The 20,746-nt window shown below is 36.6% G+C and overlaps 3 protein-coding genes across 4 annotated transcripts; 2 read left to right on the forward strand and 1 right to left on the reverse strand.

Moving 5' to 3' along the window:
* Window positions 62-3,622, forward strand: LOC104788198 (sister chromatid cohesion 1 protein 3-like). Its single transcript, XM_010513917.2, has 12 exons — window positions 62-443; window positions 653-911; window positions 1,012-1,058; window positions 1,134-1,183; window positions 1,293-1,327; window positions 1,441-1,925; window positions 2,011-2,116; window positions 2,193-2,329; window positions 2,420-2,952; window positions 3,043-3,128; window positions 3,215-3,350; window positions 3,436-3,622. Exons 1-12 carry the CDS (start codon window positions 320-322, stop codon window positions 3,535-3,537), a joined length of 2,100 nt encoding a protein of 699 aa, XP_010512219.1. The 5' UTR covers window positions 62-319; the 3' UTR covers window positions 3,538-3,622.
* Window positions 8,156-14,690, reverse strand: LOC104788199. 2 transcript variants are annotated; one of them, XM_019246160.1, is made up of 2 exons: window positions 13,376-14,690; window positions 8,156-8,739 (listed from the first exon to the last, which is right to left on the reverse strand). In XM_019246160.1, exon 1 carries the CDS (start codon window positions 14,466-14,468, stop codon window positions 13,635-13,637), a length of 834 nt encoding a protein of 277 aa, XP_019101705.1. In that variant the 5' UTR covers window positions 14,469-14,690; the 3' UTR covers window positions 8,156-8,739; window positions 13,376-13,634. The 2 variants fall into 2 exon arrangements, with proteins under 2 accessions (XP_019101705.1, XP_019101704.1); XM_019246159.1 differs by having other exon boundaries at window positions 8,156-8,887.
* Window positions 16,152-20,499, forward strand: LOC104788200 (protein NLP9-like). Its single transcript, XM_010513920.2, has 7 exons — window positions 16,152-16,485; window positions 16,720-17,706; window positions 18,048-18,086; window positions 18,173-18,925; window positions 19,031-19,151; window positions 19,239-19,595; window positions 19,683-20,499. The coding sequence occupies exons 2-7, from the start codon at window positions 16,828-16,830 to the stop codon at window positions 20,315-20,317; spliced, it is 2,784 nt and encodes a 927-aa protein (XP_010512222.1). The 5' UTR covers window positions 16,152-16,485; window positions 16,720-16,827; the 3' UTR covers window positions 20,318-20,499.

Genomic DNA, 20,746 nt, shown 5'->3' on the forward strand with positions numbered 1-20,746 from the left:
CGAGCAGACAGAAGTAAGAAAAAGGGGTATATTTGTCTGAGACTGCAACAATTTTAACATTAAGCGCCACTGATTGGGGGTTTTCCCGCGCCTCTTAAAAAAAAAAAAAAACCTCTTCCTCTTCTTTCTTTAAAAAAGCCCTAACCTAGTTCTCGCTGTCACTGCAGTTTTGTATTCCAAAATTGATTTGGTTTCTCTGATTTTATATATATACTACTTTCGATTCGATAAACCCTTGTCTCTCAAATCGACTCAGTCTCACAATCTCTGGCTTGTTTAGGGTAGTTTGGAATCAGGGTTGCGAAGAAGGGGAAATTAAATGTTTTATTCACAGACGTTATTGGCTAAAAAGGGTCCGTTGGGTACGGTGTGGTGTGCCGCTCACGTGCAAAACCGTCTTAAGAAATCTCAGTACACCGCCATCAACATCCCCAATACTGTTGGTTCGTCTTTACCTCCCTTCTATTTTCTTGCTTTTTTTGAATCCAAAGTTCGCTTTTTTTTTTTGAATCCCCCTCTGATTGTATCCAATTCGATTGCTTTGACATGGGCATTCACCAAAGTTTATATTTTTACCCATTCTAGTGGTTGAAATCCTCACAATTTCGATTAAAGTTTTTGACTTTCCGGGTAATTGTGTTGGTGTATGCAGATAGTATAATGTTTCCAGAGGTACCATTGGCATTGAGAACGACAAGTCACCTTCTCCTTGGGGTTGTGAGAATATATTCAAAGAAAGTCGAGTATCTTTACAAAGACTGCAATGACTTTAATACTTTGGTTGCTAAAGCTTGCGTATCTACTCAAGTTGACTTGCCTGAAGATGCCAGACAAGCCCCGCCTGAGTCTGTCACTTTGCCTCAAGCACTAAATTTGGACGAGTTCGACTTGGGAGATGACACTCTCGACATGTATTCACTTTTTTTTTCTTCTTGTTTGATCTGTTTTAAAGCTTTACTAGAGTTTGAACTTGGAAAGATAACATTTTTTTGTTTTCTTGTCCAATCATAGGGAATTCGATAATCATACCAGGAGTGAGGAAGATATCACTCTTACAGGTACCTTTTTACTTGGTTGTAGATGCAGCTTACCATGATTTAGAGGTGTTTCTGATTCTGATGCTTGTTTTGCAGATCAAATTCCTACTGGCGTTGATCCTTATGTTGCTGTAACATTCGACGAGGTAAGATTACCCTCTTGCTTCTTACCACTTTGAATTTGATTCTGATTACTGCTTTTTCATGTCTCCGGGAACGTGTCACTGAATGAAAGTTTAAATGTTCTTCTTGCAGGACATCATCTCAGAGTCTGTCCCGATGGATTTCGAGTGAGGCTCTTTATAGAGTTTTGATTTTATCTACTACACCTTGCACTTACTCTTCTTTTGTCTGTTCAATGATATGCTTCTAATGTGGTTACTTCTTTTTACGATTTGAGCAGCCAACCTACAGTACCTATGAGTGGGGATATCGGAGAAACTGATGTTGAAATGGCTTTTGAGGCAAGATCAGAAAATGAGCCAAGAGACTCCAATTATGCTCCAGATATAGGAACCTATAGTCCTCGCAACGCCACAGAGGAATTCCCCGAAGGTCAGGATCCTCCTAGACAAAGTAACTTGGCAGAAGAGCTCAATCCCACTACCGAGAGAAGCGATGTCAATTCTCCCAGAAGTATTCCCGAGATTGAGATAAGGCGTGATGCTGCACACGAATTAAGCCCTGCGTCCCATCCATCATTTGCTGCAGAACAACAGAATGTCAGAGTTGAACACACTGAGTCTTTAGATGATTCTTTGAAAGAGAAGGACCCCACTATCCCAAGTATTGATGAAGAAATCTCAAATCTTAGAAGGGATTCTGCATTTGAGCTTCGGTCGGAGTCTCCAAGTTTTGCTGGTTCTGAAGAAGAACGTGCAGATTTTGGTGAGTAAACAACATAGTCTTATATTTTTAGCCATTATATTCTCTACATTATTATTTGTTTTAAACACTTTTTTTTATATGTTAGTGCATCCATCACCTCAATTGGTGCTTCAGCCTACTCCTCCTCCCCCACCACAAAGAAGGCCAAGGAAGAGGAAGCTCTTTGATAAGGTCACAGTATTAACCAACAGGTAATAACTTTTCCGTTGCTTCATGTGACTTTGATTATTACATTACCTTTTGTGTATGTTCAAAGAATATGGACAGGATTATAAAACAAAGGCTCGAGGATCCTAGTGATACACTTCGTGAGAAAAAGAAACTGCCTTCATCTAAAGTAAATGTCTGGAGACTGAATAACCAGTTAAAGAAGGATCAAACATTTAGTGATCCCTTACTTACTGGTAAGTTTCAATTGTTTCTTCATTTTCGACTCTTTCGCCTTCTTTTGTCCTTTGTCTTTGAAAAAAAGATTATTGCCTGTGTATCTGCAGGCTTCTCAGATGTTTTACGCAGTGTCTTTGAAAAGGACTATGTAGCTTCAAAGCCATATCTTGCTGTTTCTGATGAAACTGTTCCAGAACCTTCATCTGTATCATCTCCTATTCGAGAAGCTGAAACCGAAACTAATCCAGTCACTCCAGTGCCAGAATCTGTGGTTCCTGATTCTACGAATCCAGACAATACAGTTCAGCTGTCTCCAGCTCAGCAAACTGAAGATGTCCAAGACTCTGCAGGCCCTCCACCTGCGCATGCAGAGTCTGTAGCAACAGAAGCACAATCTCCTCAGACATTTAATAATAATGATGACATGGGATTCGAACATTTAAGGGATGGTGGTTTCCCTGAGCACATGTCGTCACCGCCTCCAAGATCTTCACCTTCTAGAACTGATGACTTCAGCACTCAGCATGGAACTTGGGAGACAAGATCTTATAGAACAGAGCCTTCAACTTCCGGAAATCAAGAGGATATGCCTGAACTAAGAAACTTGGGGCTTTCACCTGTTTCTGAAATGACTGACGAGGTTTGTTCTCACGTTTTTGCGTGTTATGCTTTTATCATTCTTGGCGCTTCACTAACATTGATAACAATACTATTTGTCTGTGCCATACAGGAGCTTTCTTTCCTGGAGATAGGTGGAAATACCCCCGTAATATCACCAGCTAGTCAAGATTCTGATGGTTTGACAGGGAGAACAAGGTATATATGTAGAATCCAAAAGCCATGTTGATTTATAAGAGCCTACTGTTTCTATACTTGCTTATAACATTGAGTGAACTTTGCAGAGCCTTGGTTCAGTATCTTAAACAACGTTCTTCAAGTAGTCCCACTTCAAGCCATCCTTCCGGAGATCTAAGTTTGAGCGAGATTTTGGCAGGAAAGACAAGGAAGCTAGCTGCTCGAATGTTTTTCGAGACTTTGGTGAGTGATTGTTGATACATTTTTTTTAATTCTTCGTATCTCTCTGCACTGCCATTAATTTAGATGGGTTGTTTTCGAATTACAGGTATTGAAGTCTAGAGGACTTATAGATATGCAACAAGACAAACCCTACGGCGATATTGCTTTGAAGTTGATGCCTGCCCTTTTTTCAAAGCTTCAAGCATGAATAAACAATGCTCCGTAGATTTATTTATGTACATTATTAACATTGAAGTTAGACGAGGAAGTAGTAGTCATTCTTATTTTGTTGATCCTGGTTTATTTACATTTTTGTTTAAGTAAAGCTTTACTCAAGAAAATATGTCTAAAATCCATCATTAGTCAATACAGTAATTCACATAACTTAAATTGAATGTTGTAAAAAGAAAAGTTTGTCATTCTCTATGATTTTGTAAAAGACTTAGTAGCACGGGTTGAGACAGAACTAGTCATGGAGATAGAGTCGCTCAAATATAGATCACCCAAATAATCGGGTACTTGGAGTCATGGAGAAGCATCTCTCAATTAGACCATCACGAGTACCACATGTGAGGTTATGGTTACCCCACAAAACTGGCTCGTTTAAAGAAAATACGCCGTCTGGGGGCTTTCCGTGAGCAAAAAGAAGCTGGGGGAGAGGCATGTACCATGTAAAGAATGCAAACAACTAGCCCCGATCATAAATGTAAAGGATCCAAGTATGAATACTACCAGTGATCAGCTGGTCACACTTATTCTGTTCTTGTTCAATAGGTCATTGCTAATGACCGAGTTAACAAGCCTCTGATGGACATTCAATAGGTCCAATATTGGACCACCATCGTTATGAGAATATTACATCAAAACGAAAACCTCAAAAAAGTTGTGCATAGATAACCTCGTGGATCTTTATAAAGCACAACCTTCTTTCAAATATAAGAGATGACCTACCTGTTCTTAACTTGTTTTTGTTTTGTATATCTTAGTAAGACTATTGAATCTAGAAAGAAAATTAACAATTATAGGTGGAATCTATCTTAGTCATCATTTCTCTAAGGGACATGACTGTATATGGCCTTGATGTATGGGCCTTTTGGTTTGTCTCGATGAAGTTGATCATACTACTAAATTACTAAATTTGATGTAGAAATTGTTTATTAGTTGGTAATATTAAAATACTTTTTATGTATATGAAAATTTATAAAAAGTTAATTTGAATGCTTTTTTTTGTTTTGTTTTGTTTATACTTTATGTCAATAGAAAGAAACTACAATTGAAAATTGGGTGGTGACCAAACATACACACAGGTGGCAAACTACTGAACTAACAATTATATATTCTCAATTTAGTTTTGAATACTAAATTTTCAAATTTTGTATTAAATGTAACAAAGAAAGGGAAATAAAAGGTTACGTACTCATCAATCTATCATTCGATGTTAGAAAGCGACCAACGTCGATACAAGTTGACATTACCTGAAAATGAATTACAGTGGAAATCTTCTCCTTTGGACGTAAACATGATTACTTTAACTTTACTGCGATTGAATATTATGACTTATATTTTATTTATTCTTGTGCAAACGATTGACGAATAAAGAACATTTTTTCCTTTATACAAAAGAAGTAAATGGTACACCTGTTCTGAACATGACATCATATGAATATACTTCCTTCTTTTAGTCTCAAGTCTCAACAATGAACATAGACAAAATATATACCTCTTCTTTTTATTCGTCGACATTATACCTCTTTCTGTAGCCAAACGATTCGATAACGTAGATATAAGACAGCTAGTCAACTAAATATATATTGTGATTGAAATCGTCCACCGTTCCAGCCTTATCTCGTGTTATGGAATTTAGAACAACTACATATAGTTACTTCGTTTACATTCATGTATATATATAGGGCACGTACGTACATTTGATTCGATTTAAACAAACTAGTTGCCGCCGAGGCAAAAGTAAAGAGATGATATTCTAACCCCTACAACACATAATAATGCAAAAGAAATTTAAACCACACTAAGAAAGTTGATAAAAACTAACATTAATCACACTTAAGAAAACGAAGAAAATACTAGTTGAAAACATAAAAAAAGGTTTCATAGCAAATAGGAGAACAAGCACATTTCTACAATGTACGTGGGTAGCTTTGTATATCGTTGAAGATTCCACGTATGGAGCTCAGGAATCTTAAAAGAGAATCCGAATCTAGAAAGACATAACGGACGGTCAGGATTCTCTCGATATTAGAATTTAGGAATCTGATTTAAGGAGAATAACATGTAACGACAAGAAGAAGTGGAATCATTAGTGACATAAGCGCCCATAATTTAATATTTTAATGTATAGTTTTAAAATACGTTAGGGGCAGAGTGCCAGAATAATTTAGTGTATAGTATAGTTATTATATAAATGCCCCGGGCAACACATACTTTTGTTATCTCGAAGCATCTATTTATTATTTATGTATGTATGTATTAATATTTCACGTATAATCTTCTTTACTAAACAAGTTTTAAAGTCTAAACCACACTAACCTCGAAGAAAGGTTCAATGAATAAGTCAGTTATTATAAAATTAGTGTGTTCTCATTTTTGTGGGTGAATAAGATTTGTCTACCGATCGCGCGTTTTAAGTATTGATCGATAATTCATAATACTGATTATACCACCTCCATGCATGATTCATATGTGTAGCATGTGAGAGGAGAGAAACCATAATTAAGAAAATTATTAAGCGGAGAAGTTGTTTTAAACTAAAAAAAAAAAGCTTTTATAAATGTTTTGAGTTGAAGTTTATAAATTGTTTTGATGTTTGTTATTGCTTATTCAGATTTGGTACTGTGCAATATTGATGGAAAACAATTTAGAATATGTCTTAAATATTTAAGGATAAAGAAGAAATTAAAGATTAAGAAAAGAAGACGGGCCGGGGGAGTCTCGATTAAGATCAACAGTATTATACTTCCCATTTGCAATGAACAATTATTATTTGTATTGAAGTAGTAGTTTTGGTCGTCTCCTAGCTATTCTTAAATCTCTGCCGACAGAAGCTCCAATACAATGGGAGATCCAAAGCAATTTTTTTAACGAGTATTTGTATATATGAGGTCCATTTATTTATTTATTTTTTTTTTTAAAAGCACTGTCTAACCCCAAAAAGAAATTGGCTTAGTTCAGGATAATCCTTGGTTATTACAAGTAGTGTGCAGAATAATTTAATATCATCAACCAAAGTACATACATTAAAAAAAAATGATCTAAGCAGACCACAAAAATAAGGAGTAATTGAAAGTTTGATGTTTTCATTACCCTCACAACAGCACATAAAAAAAAAAAAAAATTAAATTGATCATCTTTGGTCCTCCCATTTGATATGGTGTTGAAAAATTATTATTTATCTGCCGACAGATCCACTCCTATACTATGGGAGATCTACGTCAAATCTTAGATTGTCTATTAATTAAAAACATAACTGTATAAACAAAATGACTTAGGTTTACCCGTTTATGATGATGATGATTCTTGCTTATGACACAGTCGGTAATGTTAAAAATAACTAAATTGAATAAACAAACTAAATGCCAAAAAAGAAAAGAAAAAAGAATGACATAAGCAGTAAATTAAAGAACAATAGCAATATTTTAGTCGAGAAACATATATACACTGTTGTCATTAAGCTCACAACTAGCATAGCAAAACTATTAAAGATCGTTTTAGTGACACAATTGTAACAAATAATGGCAACAAATTATGAATTGTAACTATTTTTGTCCCCGTTTTTGTCATTTAAAAAGTTGGCAAGAAATGGAGTTTTGTTTCTATAAGGAAAGAGGAGAAAGTGACAGCTCTCTAATAAAAGTGTCGCGCGTCAGAAGATTACGCAATTTTTTTATGCCTTCCGAATCTAGCTAATCTCCACGTGTCCTTTTCTTCTTCACTGTAGATTCAATTTATCCTTTTCTTTATCTATTTTTTTATTGGGCTATTATATTTTTAAAATAATAATAATAATAAAACCAACTACTATATCTACGGTTTTAAAGTATTCTGTATGATTAACAAACACTATGATTCTAGGAAAGATTGTGTCACCTAGTTTTGAATTTCACAATGAAAAATAAATACGCTAAAACCAAAAAAGCCATCTAGTAAAACTATCTTTTTTTTTTTACACAAAGGAACTCTTTATTAAAGCCTCAGAGTCAGAAGTCCAGGCTATTATTCTACAAGTATATATTTTACATTGACTGCAGAGAGAAAAACGAAATGAAAAGGAAGATTAAACTAAGAGGGGGTTATTGGTTTAGGATTTTGAAAGAATTTTAATGACTTTAAAAGTTATGTAAAATATGTTGTTATTTAATCAAGACTTTTTAAAACTCTTTAAAAATTTGGTGTTATTGGTTGTGGATTTGTAAAAAGTTATCTAAAATCTTGATAAATCTAGTGTTATTGGATTAAAAGTCTTATAAAGTCATTAAAAGTTTTATGTTATTCAATTAAAACAAAAGAATCATGGATTGTTAATGAATTCAAATTTTGTGTTATTGGTTTAGGATTTTATAATATTTCTTTCATAACAAAAGTCATGAAAACTCTTTCATCAAATATAAAGATTTTGAAAGATTTTATGAAATATTTTACAAGATTAGGAAACACAAATCAGCAAGATTTAAAATAACTTTCTAAACAATCTCTTATAGAATCCTTCATTTTTACTTTCTAATTTTCTATGATTTTAAAAATCAGCAAGATTTTTAAAAACACAAAGTCATTAAAATTCTTTCTCAATCCTAAACCAATACCTCCCCCTAAGATTACAGAGTATAGATGACATCCTGTTTGAACAAAAGAAGGGTAAGGAGAGCCTAATTTAACATTGTCATCCACTAGTATGTGCATAGCCTTCCTATTCCGTGAACATAGCTATGCGCATCATCAAAAAACAGTACCTAATGGCCATCATGCCTAAACTGATTGTGAACTAATTACAACAAAAAGAGTATCTTGAAAGAACTTGGTAGAGTGATCAAAGGGGGTTTGGAGGTTCATGATTAACCTTTTTTCCATGATCTGGTAAGCTTGAACGTTTCTTCATAGGGAGTTCTTTCGTAGGATTAATGTCCAATCTTCTTTTTGAGCATTCTCCTGTTTCGAAATTAGTTTGGATTTTGGGACGTTTACCTCCATCTGAATTCGATCTTGTCGATTCTTCTTTACCAGAGAGTTCAAAATGAGGAAAAGCTAGAGCAAAGTAAGGACCTGAATTCCTCTTAGGTTGAGCTTTCTGGTTCTGTTGTATCGCCTCATTGATGACCGGAACTTGAGCGACTGGGCTTGATGGTTGTAAAATAAGGTCCGGTTCTGCTGCTTCAAACTCTTCATCTCTTATTTGTTGTTCCTGATTACGGTGATTGTTGAAAGGGTTGGGATTAATCGGTTCAAAGGGACACCTTGAAGAGGGTTAAGAAACGAGAAGTATAGGGTTGGAATAATCTTAAAAAACTACAAATCCTATCCAAACTGTAGGTTTAAGAAGTAAAAATCAACTGCAGTAGAAACAAAAAGATTGGAATAAGCGAGATAAGGAGAAGGTAAGATAAGTGAAGAGAGAAAAAGAGAAAGTCAACTATCGACAGTAAAATTTCTACAGAAAAGACAAAAAGCTGTCAATCGAACCTCTTGCCTTAGTGAAAATCTAGATACTTAAGATTATAATGCAAACAAAACCCAAAGTCTTTGAACCCTTAGACCGACTTATGAATAAATCCTCCCTTCTAAATCAAAAAAAGATTTAAGCCACCTAGGAGCACCCAAGGCTACATAGGACTGAAAAAAATTATTTTGTATTGCACTCTGAGCAATAAAGGAAGCACCTTTATTGGAGTGAGATGGTGCAATCTCCAACTTCCAGTTCTTTATAAAACAGAGCATTCTTTTTAGTTCAGAAGCTTGAAATTGAAATGCTGGCCATTCTTGCGGACAGTTAACTGCATTGATCACTTCAAATGCTTCACCAGAAAAGATTACTTGGTTAATTTTGTGACTCACCATGCTGTCTATAGTCCATAGAATGCTGTGAAATTTAGCATCCAACAAGCTTGGTATGTTAGAGAGTGACCGTCTACTATGAAGCTTAACGTTGCCAGTCCAATCCCTTACAACCCAGGAAAATCCACCTATTCTTGTCTGCTTACTCCAGGCCATCCCTATATTGCATTTAAACCAGGGCTTAGGTGGGTTGATCTAGTCCATCCAATCTTTTTCCCTGTCAAACACTTTAGAACTAGCATAACGATCTTCAATACCTTGAGCATTAAACCACAAAGTTGTTTCCTCTCTTATTTTGAGATCCAATGCCATTAGATCCTTTGATTTTCCTTCAAAAAAGAAGTCATTCCTGTGTTTCCAGAGATACCAGAGTATCCAAGGAAATCTCCTTCTGATATAGAGAGGAATATTCTGATTCTTTTCTGTAGATAGTAAGTAGGATAAGTTCATGTATTCAGAGTTGATATCAAAGCCTCCCTCAGGGGAAGGGAATTCCGATAGGGCCCAAACTTGTCTAGCAATGGAGCAAGTAAATAATACATGATTGATGGATTCTCTTTCAAGTCCACAAAATTGACATCTCATGTCTTTACTCAGACCTCTACTTTCTAGCCTGTCTGCAACCGCTAATGCTCCATTTAATGCTCTCCATATAAAATTTTTAATTTTTGAAGAAGATTGAATTGACCACACCTGAGATTTTAAGTCATTGAGCGAAGGTCTTGCTTCAGCTTCAGAAATCAATTCTTGCTTATTCAATTGACAAGTTAGAGCATATCCTGTTTTGACTGAGTAATCACCACTCCTAGTATAATGCCAACTCGAGAAATCAGATCTTAATATCACTGGTTTGTTTGATAAGATAAGACTCACATCTCTTGGATATAATAATTCTTCTAATACTTCCTGATTCCAGTTTCTGAGAGAGAAGTCAATTAGTTCATTTACCTTCAAGTCCAAATTAATGAAAATATTTTTCATTAAGGGAATTCTTCTTCTTTCATCAAAGAGCCATGGATCTGTCCAGACATAAGTATTACAACCATTACCAATCATTCTTTTGATTCCTTTCAACAGAAGTACTCTACCACGTATAACACTTCTCCAGATATAAGAAGGACGATAGCCCATTACTGCCGATAAGAATTCATTGCTAACAAAGTATCTACTTTTCATGACTTGAGCAAAAAGGCTGTTTGGGTATTGGAGAATCTTCCATGCTTGTTTAGCTAATAATACTTGATTAAAAGCTTGCAAATCCTTGAATCCTATCCCTCCTTGCTCTTTTGTTAAACATAACTTCTCCCAACTTATCCAGTGTATCTTTCTCTTGTGTTCCAATGAATTCCACCAAAAATTAGACATAGCCGAGGTGATTTTTTCACAAGTGTGTATAGGCAGCTTGAAACACGTCATTGCATAAACCGGTAGAGCCATTGCTATTGCTTTCAAAAGGACTTCTTTACCTCCAAGTGATAAGGTGCGCTCAAACTAGTCTGAAAGCCTTGATTTTAGTCTGTCAAAAATATAATCCAACATATCGACTTTAGAACTGCTAAAACACTCTGGAAGACCTAAGTATGAACCAGCTCCTCCTTCCTGATGAATTCCTGTTATCCTCTTTATAGCTTCCTGAGTTTGGTGATCCACATTAGAACCGAAAGTTATTGAGGATTTATGCACATTAATCCTTTGACCGGTTATTTCTCCATAAGATTGTAAGATTTTCTGAAGAGCTTCAGCTTGATATAGAGAAGCTTTACAACTAAAGAGGGTATCATCAGCAAATAAAAGGTGGTGAATAGAGGGTCCTTGAGGAGAAAACTGGATTCCTTGAATTGTTCCTACGTTTGCAGCTCTATTCAACAAATGTGTGAGGCCTTCCGTACACAGCACAAAGAGAAAGGGAGATATTGGATCACCTTGTCTCAAACCTCTATGAGAAGTTATTATCCCAAAGGATTGATCATTGAGTAACACTGAATATGTAACAGTAGACACACAAAACATAATCCAGTGAATCCATTTTTGATGAAATCCTAATGCAGACAGCAACCCCCTGATATAATTTCATTTTAGTCTGTCAAATGCTTTAGACATATCTGATTTTATTGCTATGTATTCATAAGAAATTGAAGGATGAGTTCTTAGAGCATGTACTAATTCATGGGCAATAGAAATGTTATCAGAGATTAATCTTTTAGAGACAAAGGCAGACTGGTTCGGAGATACTAAAACTGGTAGAAGCGGCTGTAATCTTGAAGTTAAAATCTTAGATATGATCTTATGAAGGATTGAGCATAAGCTAATAGGCCTGAGATCTGACATTAACTTGGAATTCCTGACTTTAGGGATAAAGCAAAGCTGAGTATAATTCCATTCAGAAGGAAAGGACCCAATAAGAAATAAATTCTGAACTTCCAAAGTAACCCGGGGGCCTATGATGTCCCAATATTTTTGAAAAAAGACCTGTCATGCCATCCGCTCCTGGTACTTTAGTGGGATTGATTGAAAATACTGCTTTCTTTATCTCTCCACTAGTCACTGGGCTTATTAAGGTTTCATTCATGTGAGTGGTAACTTTTGATTGGAAATCACTAAATAACCAGTCAAAATTCTGCGGATTAGTTGACTTGTATAGCTCATTGAAGTAAGAAATCGCTACTTCACCCTTGGAAGCTTCTGATTTTTGAGTGTTTCCCTTACTATCTATCAAAGCTTGGATTTTGTTTCTTGATCTATTGTTTTGAACTGAGGCATGAAAAAATTTGGTATTACAGTCGCCTTCCTGTAACCATTTTTTACGGCTTTGCTGACTCCAATAAGTTTCTTTCTCTCTTTGCGCTACAATCAACTGATTCTTAAGGCAATGAACTTGAAAAAAGGAAGGATAATTAGATGATTGTTCCTGTTCCAACGCTATCTGTATCTGATTTATCTCATCAAGAGAGTTTAAGGAGTTTTCCTTTTTCCAGATACTCAAAGCTTTCCTGCAGCTGCGAAGCTTATCCGAAACTGAAGACGAATTGTTGACAGTCCAAGCTGAGCATATAACTTCTTTTACCCTGGGTTTATTTAACAGTCTCTTATCAAATCTGAAATTTTCTCTATAAGGACTATTTGAGGACAGAAGTTTAACTAGGACTGGCCTATGATCTGACCCTCTCTTCTCTAGAAATTTCTGATTAGAAGCTGGAAATAATTGGAACCAGTTTTTATTCCCAAAACATCTATCCAATTTACTCTGGATCCACAATTCATTTCTCCTTCCCCCCCAAGTGAAGCTATTACCATAAGAAGGTAAGTCAATCATATCACAACTTCTTAGCATATCAGTAAAAGGTAAGAAAGAGGCTTCACTTCTTCTAGGTCCTCCCAATTTCTCTCCATTATTCAGAATTTCATTAAAATCTCCTAACATACACCAGCTTTCTTTTCTTGTGATACCAATACGCATCAGTTTCTCCCAAACTAAAGGTCTTGATGTAAACATGGGATCTCCATAAACACATGATACAAAGAAGTCTGACGAACCAAACTGTACATGAAAATCTAGAAGATGCTTATCTGTGAGCTGAAAGGTGATATCTACACTGTTTTTCCAAAATAAAGCCAAACCTCCGCTCTTTCCTATAGGGTTAATAGTAAACACTCTATCATAGCCTAACCACACTTGCATATCTATCATCACATTACTATTATTCATGGTTTCCATCAGAAACAAGATCTCAGGGAAATGTTCTTGACGCATTTCCTTGAGTCTAGGAATTGTCAAGTCTTGGGACCGTCCCAATCCTTGACAATTCCAACTTAGAAGACTCATTAGAACTCAGACGGTCCCTCCAATGGGACCATCTTAAGATTTGTGGTTTTTGCCACTTTGTAACTATTATTTCCTTCTAGACTAGCTTTTCTTTTACCCGAGAGCTTTGATTCTGAATTTAAAGATAACTCAGAATGAATTTGGGGATAAGACTTGAAAGTACCTCGTTTAATTCTTGCTGGCTTCGAGGAGATCCTTTTATAGTTGGAATTTGTCTTTGATGTCCCAGAGGTTCCCGCTTCAGAGTTAACAACATCAAAAACATACGAAGATTCCATTGGGACTTCAAAAAGGTTATCCGCTTCAGGTAATTGATTTGTAGTCGTATGCGAGGAGGTATGTGAAGTAAGATTCTCAGAACAAAATACTTCTTCTTCTGCTGGACATCTCTTGTCAAGAGGTTCAAGTGGATTTTCATTTGATTATGCAAGTAGATAAGGCAAGGTTGGAGTGTTAATCTTTTCGAGTAGAGGATCAGTTACCGATTCTACTTGCATAATCATATCTGGAAAGTTGAAGGAGGATAGAACCATAGACCTGTCATGAACCAGGTTAAGTTTATCTTTCCCTTTGAGCTCTTTTTGCTTTTGTAAGAACAGAGGACACTTTTCACGTTCGTGTGTGAGACGTTGGCAGAAGTAGCATCTCTTCTGGATCCTTTCATAGTCGTAAACAATTGTAATTGCTTCACCAGACGGGAGATTGATTACTTTGGATCTCCGAAGGGATTTCGAGACATCAAAGAGAATCTCAGCCCTCACAAAGTCCTTATTCTGAGATATGGAAGGATCATACTCTACTTGGATGACTGGACCTGCGAACTCTGTGAAGACCGTAATCACTTCCTTCGTATGGTGATTAACAGGGATATTGCGAATTTGTACCCAAATCTGAGTTGATTGAAGATAATTCGGTGGAGGTATTTCAACCCACCTTTGTAGCAGAAGAGACCATTGATTATACGTATGCGCTCCCAAATTGAGAATCTTTTCCAAATCCTGTTCATATTTGAAGATGAATTGGAACTTATCTCTCGAGAGAGCAACTCCCCTAACGTGATCATAGATGAGCCACTTCCTTGGCATATCAAGGACAATATCTGATACGTTTTGACAGTCGGGATTAAGAAGTCTTCCCATCAGACTCATTGAATTGGTATCTCTTGATGAGAACTGAGGAAGGTCCGGCAAGATGAAGGGTTCATCAGCTTCTTCTAGCGACATAGCTTTGATCAGAGTATCTATCGAGGAAGACATGGCGGTACATGGGTGATGATTAATTGGACCTTTGAAAGCTTAATTGAAACTCAGTTACGGAAGATGGAACTGAAGAACTTGGGAAAAACAGAAAAAAAAAAACTCAGATTAAAATCCAGAGTATACTCGATTTGGACATAACAGGTGGGAAACAACCAGAGGAAATATGTTATTCGACGAAGGTATTTGTTTGGTAGGATAAGATACTCTAAATGAGATGGAGTTTTCTAAGCCCAAAGAAGGGAAACCTTCTTATAATATTATATAGAATTATAAGAAATTCCCATCTAGTAAAACTATCTTTTTTTTTTACTCAACTGTGTTTTTTTTTTATTTCACAAGACAATATTACAAAGCCAAAAAGGCTAGCCAATATTTTACAAACAGTACATAAGCCCAAATAAAATAAAACAAAGCAAAAGCCCACTAAAAAAACCTAGATGGAAGGAAAGCTTGGATACAGCACAAAAGACACGTGGCTATTGCAAAACAGGTTGGAAGACACGTGGGAAGTGGAAGAGGTTAGAATCTCCGATCACCGGCAGTTAAGTCACCGGAAAACTTCCAGTCCGGCCGAAATCGCCGGAAACATTCTTATGTCGATCGATCTCAATCTTTGCCCAAAGAATAAGGCAAAATTCCAATTTTAGCTTAATGAGATTAAGATTCCACTAAAGAAAAACTGAAAATCTTCTTCAACTTCATCTTCAATTAGCAGCTTTTCGACCTTCAAGGAATTTTTGAATTCACCAAATATAGGCTTGCTTTCTTCAAACAGTTTCAAATCCAAGAAACTAAACGAAAGCTGAGATTAAATCATGTCCATCGACACGAAGTTAGAACTCAGGGAAATCAAACGATTGATTTATTTTTGTCAGATCTGAAACCAAAACCTCAAAAGGCGGAGATAAAAGGAAAAAAAAAAAAAAAACAAAACCGGAGAAAAATCCGGAAGCAAAGAAAACCTATGCCAGAGAGATGGTCGGCAAAAGAGGTAAAACGAAGCCAGCCATAGTCGCTGTGGAAGCCAATATATGCCGGAAGCTAAGCCGACCAAGGATGTTAAAGGAACCACCCATACCGAAAACAGAACCGACCACAGATGCTATGGAAGCCACCTATGCTGGAGACAAAGCTAGCCGATGTTGGTAAAGAACCATACGTCGCCAGAAGCAAGCCGACCAACCACCACTATCTTAGCCGGAAGATGTCGGACGGGAAGTGGTCTCTCTCTAAAAGATTTTTAGAAAGATAAAAGAGAGAAACTCTTTTTTACTTTCCCTTACTTCTTTAATTTAGTAAAACTATCTAACATGGAGTTTTTGTTTTTGCTTTTTATATGTACTCATAATCTATTATAAGCTTATAAAAATCATTTTCCAAATTATTTGTAATTCATCAATATTTATTTTTCCAGTTACAGGCTTTTAAATCATACACAACACAAAAAATACTATTTGATTAGAAAAGTAACTTTTTTAAGGAAGGAAAGAGGAAGAAAATCCAATAATTATCACTTTAACTTTTCTCATTACGTCATCCGTGGTGGTGGGGACGATTAGGACGCATCGTTTTTTTTTTTTAATTATTACGGCTCAGTGTACTCACGCCACGCACGTCAAAACCAGACTATAAAATAGTAGTATTATACTAAATCGCGTTTTAAAATCACGATTCCAAGAAAGAAGAAAAAAAAAACATTTTTCACCATCCCCTCTTTAAAAACAAAACTAAAAAAAAGCTCAAGAGTCGCTCCTCCATTAATGGAACCGTTTCTCTCTCTCTTTTTGCTTGCTGATGTTAGCTCCCACGAGCTTAAGAGTAATCTTCTACCGCAATTCCCTCTAACTGAACCAAATCGGCTTTTTCTATTTTAGTATTTTTTTTCCCCGATACTACAACAAAGTTTCCTCTTTTATCATTACTCTGTGTGGCTTCAACTCCCTCTGCTCCCACAATACAAGACACCCACTCAAGTTTCAACCTTTCTACACTGTCTTATATCTTCTTGCTCCAGGTTCGGTTATAACACTCAGAATTTGCTTACTTGTCTTGTGGGGTTTGTTTTTACTTTTTGCAATTCAAGGACCTGGAAATAATTTTGAGTTCGTCCTCTTATATGTGTCAGAGTTGTTAGATGTTGAAGATGTTCCACAATGAGATTTGTATATAATATAATATATATTTGTCCTTGCGGTGAAGTTTGTCCTGTTTCGTAATCCTGGTGTTTGTTGATTTCTTCCATGTGTAGGGATGCTTGCTGATGATAAACGTTGAATCTGCTGCGTGAGGTTTTTCATTTAAAATCAAAAAGTCTCCTGCTTTAGCAAATCTAATCTAATCAATCAAAAAAAGAGAAATGGAGAATCCATCGAGAGAAAAAGGATTCTGTTTTCCAGATACTCCAGTTGAAGAAATGGAAATGGATGGTTGGGTTAAGAGTTTGATATTCGAAGAAGATATGTTAACCTCCTCATCTTCAACTTCAGAGCTTATGAACTTCGAATCTTTTGCTTCATGGTGCAACAACATCCCTTCTGCTGCTACTGATATCTTGTTCTCTCAATACGGCTTATCCACCTCTCAGTCTACTACACCTTTTGGAGGCCACTCATACGTTGGCGAGAAACGACCTGTACATGAGATCAGTTCTCAGTTTCATTGCCTGTCTGATACTGAAAAGTTAAACGGTAAACGAATCAAAGGTAATAATAATAATCAGACGAGTAGTTTAACCACCGGGGCAGTAGACTATAGTGTTGTTCCAAGGTCATTGAGCCACACTCTTGATGAGAAGATGATTAAGGCATTAAGTTTGTTTATGGAGTTCTCTGGAGAGGGTATTCTGGCGCAGTTTTGGACTCCTAGTAGGAAAGGAGATCAGTACATGCTTAGTACTTGTGATCAGGCGTACTTGCTTGACTCGAGGCTATCTGGATACCGTGAAGTCTCGAGGAACTTCACTTTCTCTGCCGAAGCGAATCAATGCTCTTATCCAGGTCTTCCAGGTAGAGTCTTTATCTCTGGAGTTCCTGAGTGGACATCAAACGTCATGTATTACAAGACTGCTGAATATTTAAGGATGAAGCATGCACTAGATAACGATGTCCGTGGTTCCATTGCTATCCCTATCCTTGAAGCTTCTGGTTCATCTTGTTGTGCTGTCCTGGAACTTGTGACATGTAGGGAAAAACCTAACTTTGATGTGGAGATGGACTCTGTTTGCCGTGCTCTGCAGGTTAACTCGCCTTCTCCCTCTTCACTCTTCTCTCTTTTTGTGTGCTTGTTCTTGTGGGTATTGAAAAGGTTACTCGGTTTGGAACTATTGCTTTTGTCAAGTCGAATTCAGTGGTTTGTGTTCTTCATTAGTTGACAACTTCTCTAGAAACATCACTAGGAGCAAATGAAATGTTTTACTAGGGAGGTTTGGAGGAAACCTTCTCCAAATTTGATTCTTGAATCGATTCTTCTATTTGGTTCCCAATAGATACTCTTTATTTTCTTATACTTAACCAAGTTAATCTTCTCTGATGTCATTATTGACGAAAATATCTTCATGTTTTTGTCGTATTTTGTCAGGCCGTGAACTTACAAACATCAACCATTCCTCGTCGTCAGGTACATCCGAACCAAAAACAAGTCAAAATCAGATTCTTTCTTGTTTTATTCTTGTGCCTCAATCCAATAGTGTCTTTGTTTTTCAGTACCTTTCGAGTAATCAAAAAGAAGCTTTGGCTGAAATAAGAGATGTTCTCCGAGCAGTGTGCCATGCACATAGGTTGCCTCTAGCTCTAGCTTGGATTCCCTGCAGTTACTCCAAGGGAGCGAACAATGAGTTGGTAAAGGTTTATGGGAAAAATTCAAGGGAAATCTCTCTTCTTTGCATAGAAAAAACAGCATGTTATGTGAATGATATGGAAATGGAAGGCTATGTGAATGCATGTTTGGAGCATTATCTGAGAGAAGGGCAAGGAATTGTTGGCAAAGCACTCATATCAAACAAGCCGTCTTTCTCATCTGATGTAAAGACATTTAATATCTGCGAGTACCCTCTTGTTCAACATGCTCGAAAGTTTGGTCTTAATGCTGCAGTTGCTACCAAACTGAGGAGCACATTCACGGGTGAAAATGATTATATACTCGAGTTTTTCTTGCCTGTGAGTATGAAGGGAAGCTCAGAACAACAACTTTTGCTGGACAGTCTCTCGAACACTATGCAGAGACTGTGTCGGACTCTGAGAACTGTTTCAGATGCAGAATCAAATGAAGTTATGGAAGTTGGATTTCATGGTGGAGAAACGTCAAATCTCCCACAGGCTACAACTACTGTATCTGAAGAAAGCTTTCAGACAACATTTCTGGATACTGACGTCAACTCTACTACAAGTATCTTCTCGAACATGTCCTCTGGTAATAAAACCAATGATATAGCAGGCTCTCAGGGAACTCTTCAACAGGTATATATATGATGTATCTAAATTCTTTTATTCTCTATGTTTGAATTTGAATTTGATTATGGCTTGTAGATGTTTTGAATTGGATTAAAAACATATTTTTTTAAGGAATTTAGCGGAACAAAAAGATCAGAGAAGAAGAAAAGCAGTACAGAGAAGAATGTGAGCTTAAATGTACTCCAACAATACTTCTCTGGGAGCTTAAAGGATGCTGCAAAAAGCCTTGGTGGTGAGAAACGAGTGTTCATTGCTTGTTTCCCTTACAAGCTATTCAATTGCTGACTTGGATGCTTTTTCTTTTTCTTTCTTTCTGCAGTCTGTCCGACTACACTAAAACGGATATGTAGACAGCACGGAATCATGAGATGGCCATCTCGCAAGATTAACAAAGTGAATAGATCGCTAAGGAAAATACAGACAGTGCTCGACTCTGTCCAAGGTGTAGAAGGAGGATTGAAGTTTGACTCGTTAACAGGGGAATTTGTAGCAGTTGGCCCTTTTATACAAGAATTTGATACTCAAAAGAGTACTTCTTCTCATCATGAAGATGTATTTGTAAGAAGCCAAAGTGATATGGATGAAGATGCGTCATTAGAGCCTTTGAAAGTTAAATCTTATGATGGTGGTGGGGTTAAGTTGGAGGAGAGTGTTGAAACAAACCAAGCAGAACCAGGTAATAGTAACTTATATATATAAAAACCTCTTTTGGAGGAGCTGTTATAATGTGAATAATCTGATAAGCTATTATCGTTGTGTTCAGGATCCTTGATGGAGCCATGGATAAGCAAACAGTCTGGCTTGAACTATAGTGATGATATCGATATAGGAAAAAGGAGTGAAGAGGTAAAGAAGGATAAAGACCTTTGTGTTCGTAGGTGCTTGAGCTCTCTAGCACTTGCAGGTGATGGAACGAATGCAAGAATCGAACACGGTAATGGAATCGTAGAACCAAACCAATCCATATCCAGCAGCATGTCGGATTCGTCAAATAGCTCAGGAGCAGTTTTGCTGGGAAGTTCATCTACTTCCATGGAACAAAATTGGAACCAAGTAAGAACTCATAACAATAGTGGCGAGAGCGGATCAAGTTCAACGCTGACAGTAAAAGCCACTTATAGAGACGACACTGTACGTTTCAAGCTTGATCCATATCTTGTTGGGTGTTCTCAGCTCTACAGAGAAGTGGCTAAGCGCTTCAAGCTGCAAGAAGGCGCCTTTCGGTTGAAATACTTGGATGATGAAGAAGAATGGGTGATGTTGGTCACAGATTCTGATCTCCATGAATGCTTTGAGATATTAAACGGTATGAGAAAGTATACAGTGAAGTTTCTGGTCAGTGATTTACCAATGGGAAGTTCCGCAGGCAGCAACGGTTGCCTCGGAACAGGCTCCTAGCATCAGTTTTATTATGCTATATTATATGTACACATAATCTCTGTTTGGTCTGCCATTACCCATATAGAAAGACAAAAAACAAAAATGAGTGCAGTGGAGTTGAAGAATGTATATAAACATAAAAAGACTAAGACACATATTTTGGTTTCAAACAAGTTGTATAGAAGTAAAATCTTTGAATATTTCGGAAGCTCAAAATCACAGAATCCATCAAAGAAGCAGAGTATTCCAATGGAGTCTGCTTAACCAAACCAACCGCTGACCCCAATATTTCAAACATTTTTTTTTGATAATAAATATTTCAAACTTTTGATTTTTCCTTTAATATGTATATATGTTTCCGGGTTCGATGTTGCCAGATTAGTATCTGGAGTACTCTTGTGTTAATATGCAAGGGTCAATCAATGCCAACTTTTAGCATGCAAGAAA

This window comes from Camelina sativa, chromosome 5 (assembly GCF_000633955.1).
Source record: "Camelina sativa cultivar DH55 chromosome 5, Cs, whole genome shotgun sequence".
Lineage (NCBI taxonomy): Eukaryota > Viridiplantae > Streptophyta > Magnoliopsida > Brassicales > Brassicaceae > Camelina > Camelina sativa.

Bases quoted from the DNA above. Each gene is read 5' to 3' on its own strand.
- LOC104788198 (XM_010513917.2), top strand. From the start codon at position 320: ATGTTTTATTCACAGACGTTATTGGCTAAAAAGGGTCCGTTGGGTACG. The intron at 1,926-2,010 runs GTGAGTAAACAA...TTTATATGTTAG, and splicing joins AGAAGAACGTGCAGATTTTG to TGCATCCATCACCTCAATTG. The intron at 3,129-3,214 runs GTATATATGTAG...TGAACTTTGCAG, and splicing joins GGTTTGACAGGGAGAACAAG to AGCCTTGGTTCAGTATCTTA.
- LOC104788199 (XM_019246160.1), bottom strand. From the start codon at position 14,468: ATGTCTTCCTCGATAGATACTCTGATCAAAGCTATGTCGCTAGAAGAA.
- LOC104788200 (XM_010513920.2), top strand. From the start codon at position 16,828: ATGGAGAATCCATCGAGAGAAAAAGGATTCTGTTTTCCAGATACTCCA. The intron at 19,152-19,238 runs GTGAGAAACGAG...TTCTTTCTGCAG, and splicing joins TGCTGCAAAAAGCCTTGGTG to TCTGTCCGACTACACTAAAA. The intron at 19,596-19,682 runs GTAATAGTAACT...CGTTGTGTTCAG, and splicing joins AACAAACCAAGCAGAACCAG to GATCCTTGATGGAGCCATGG.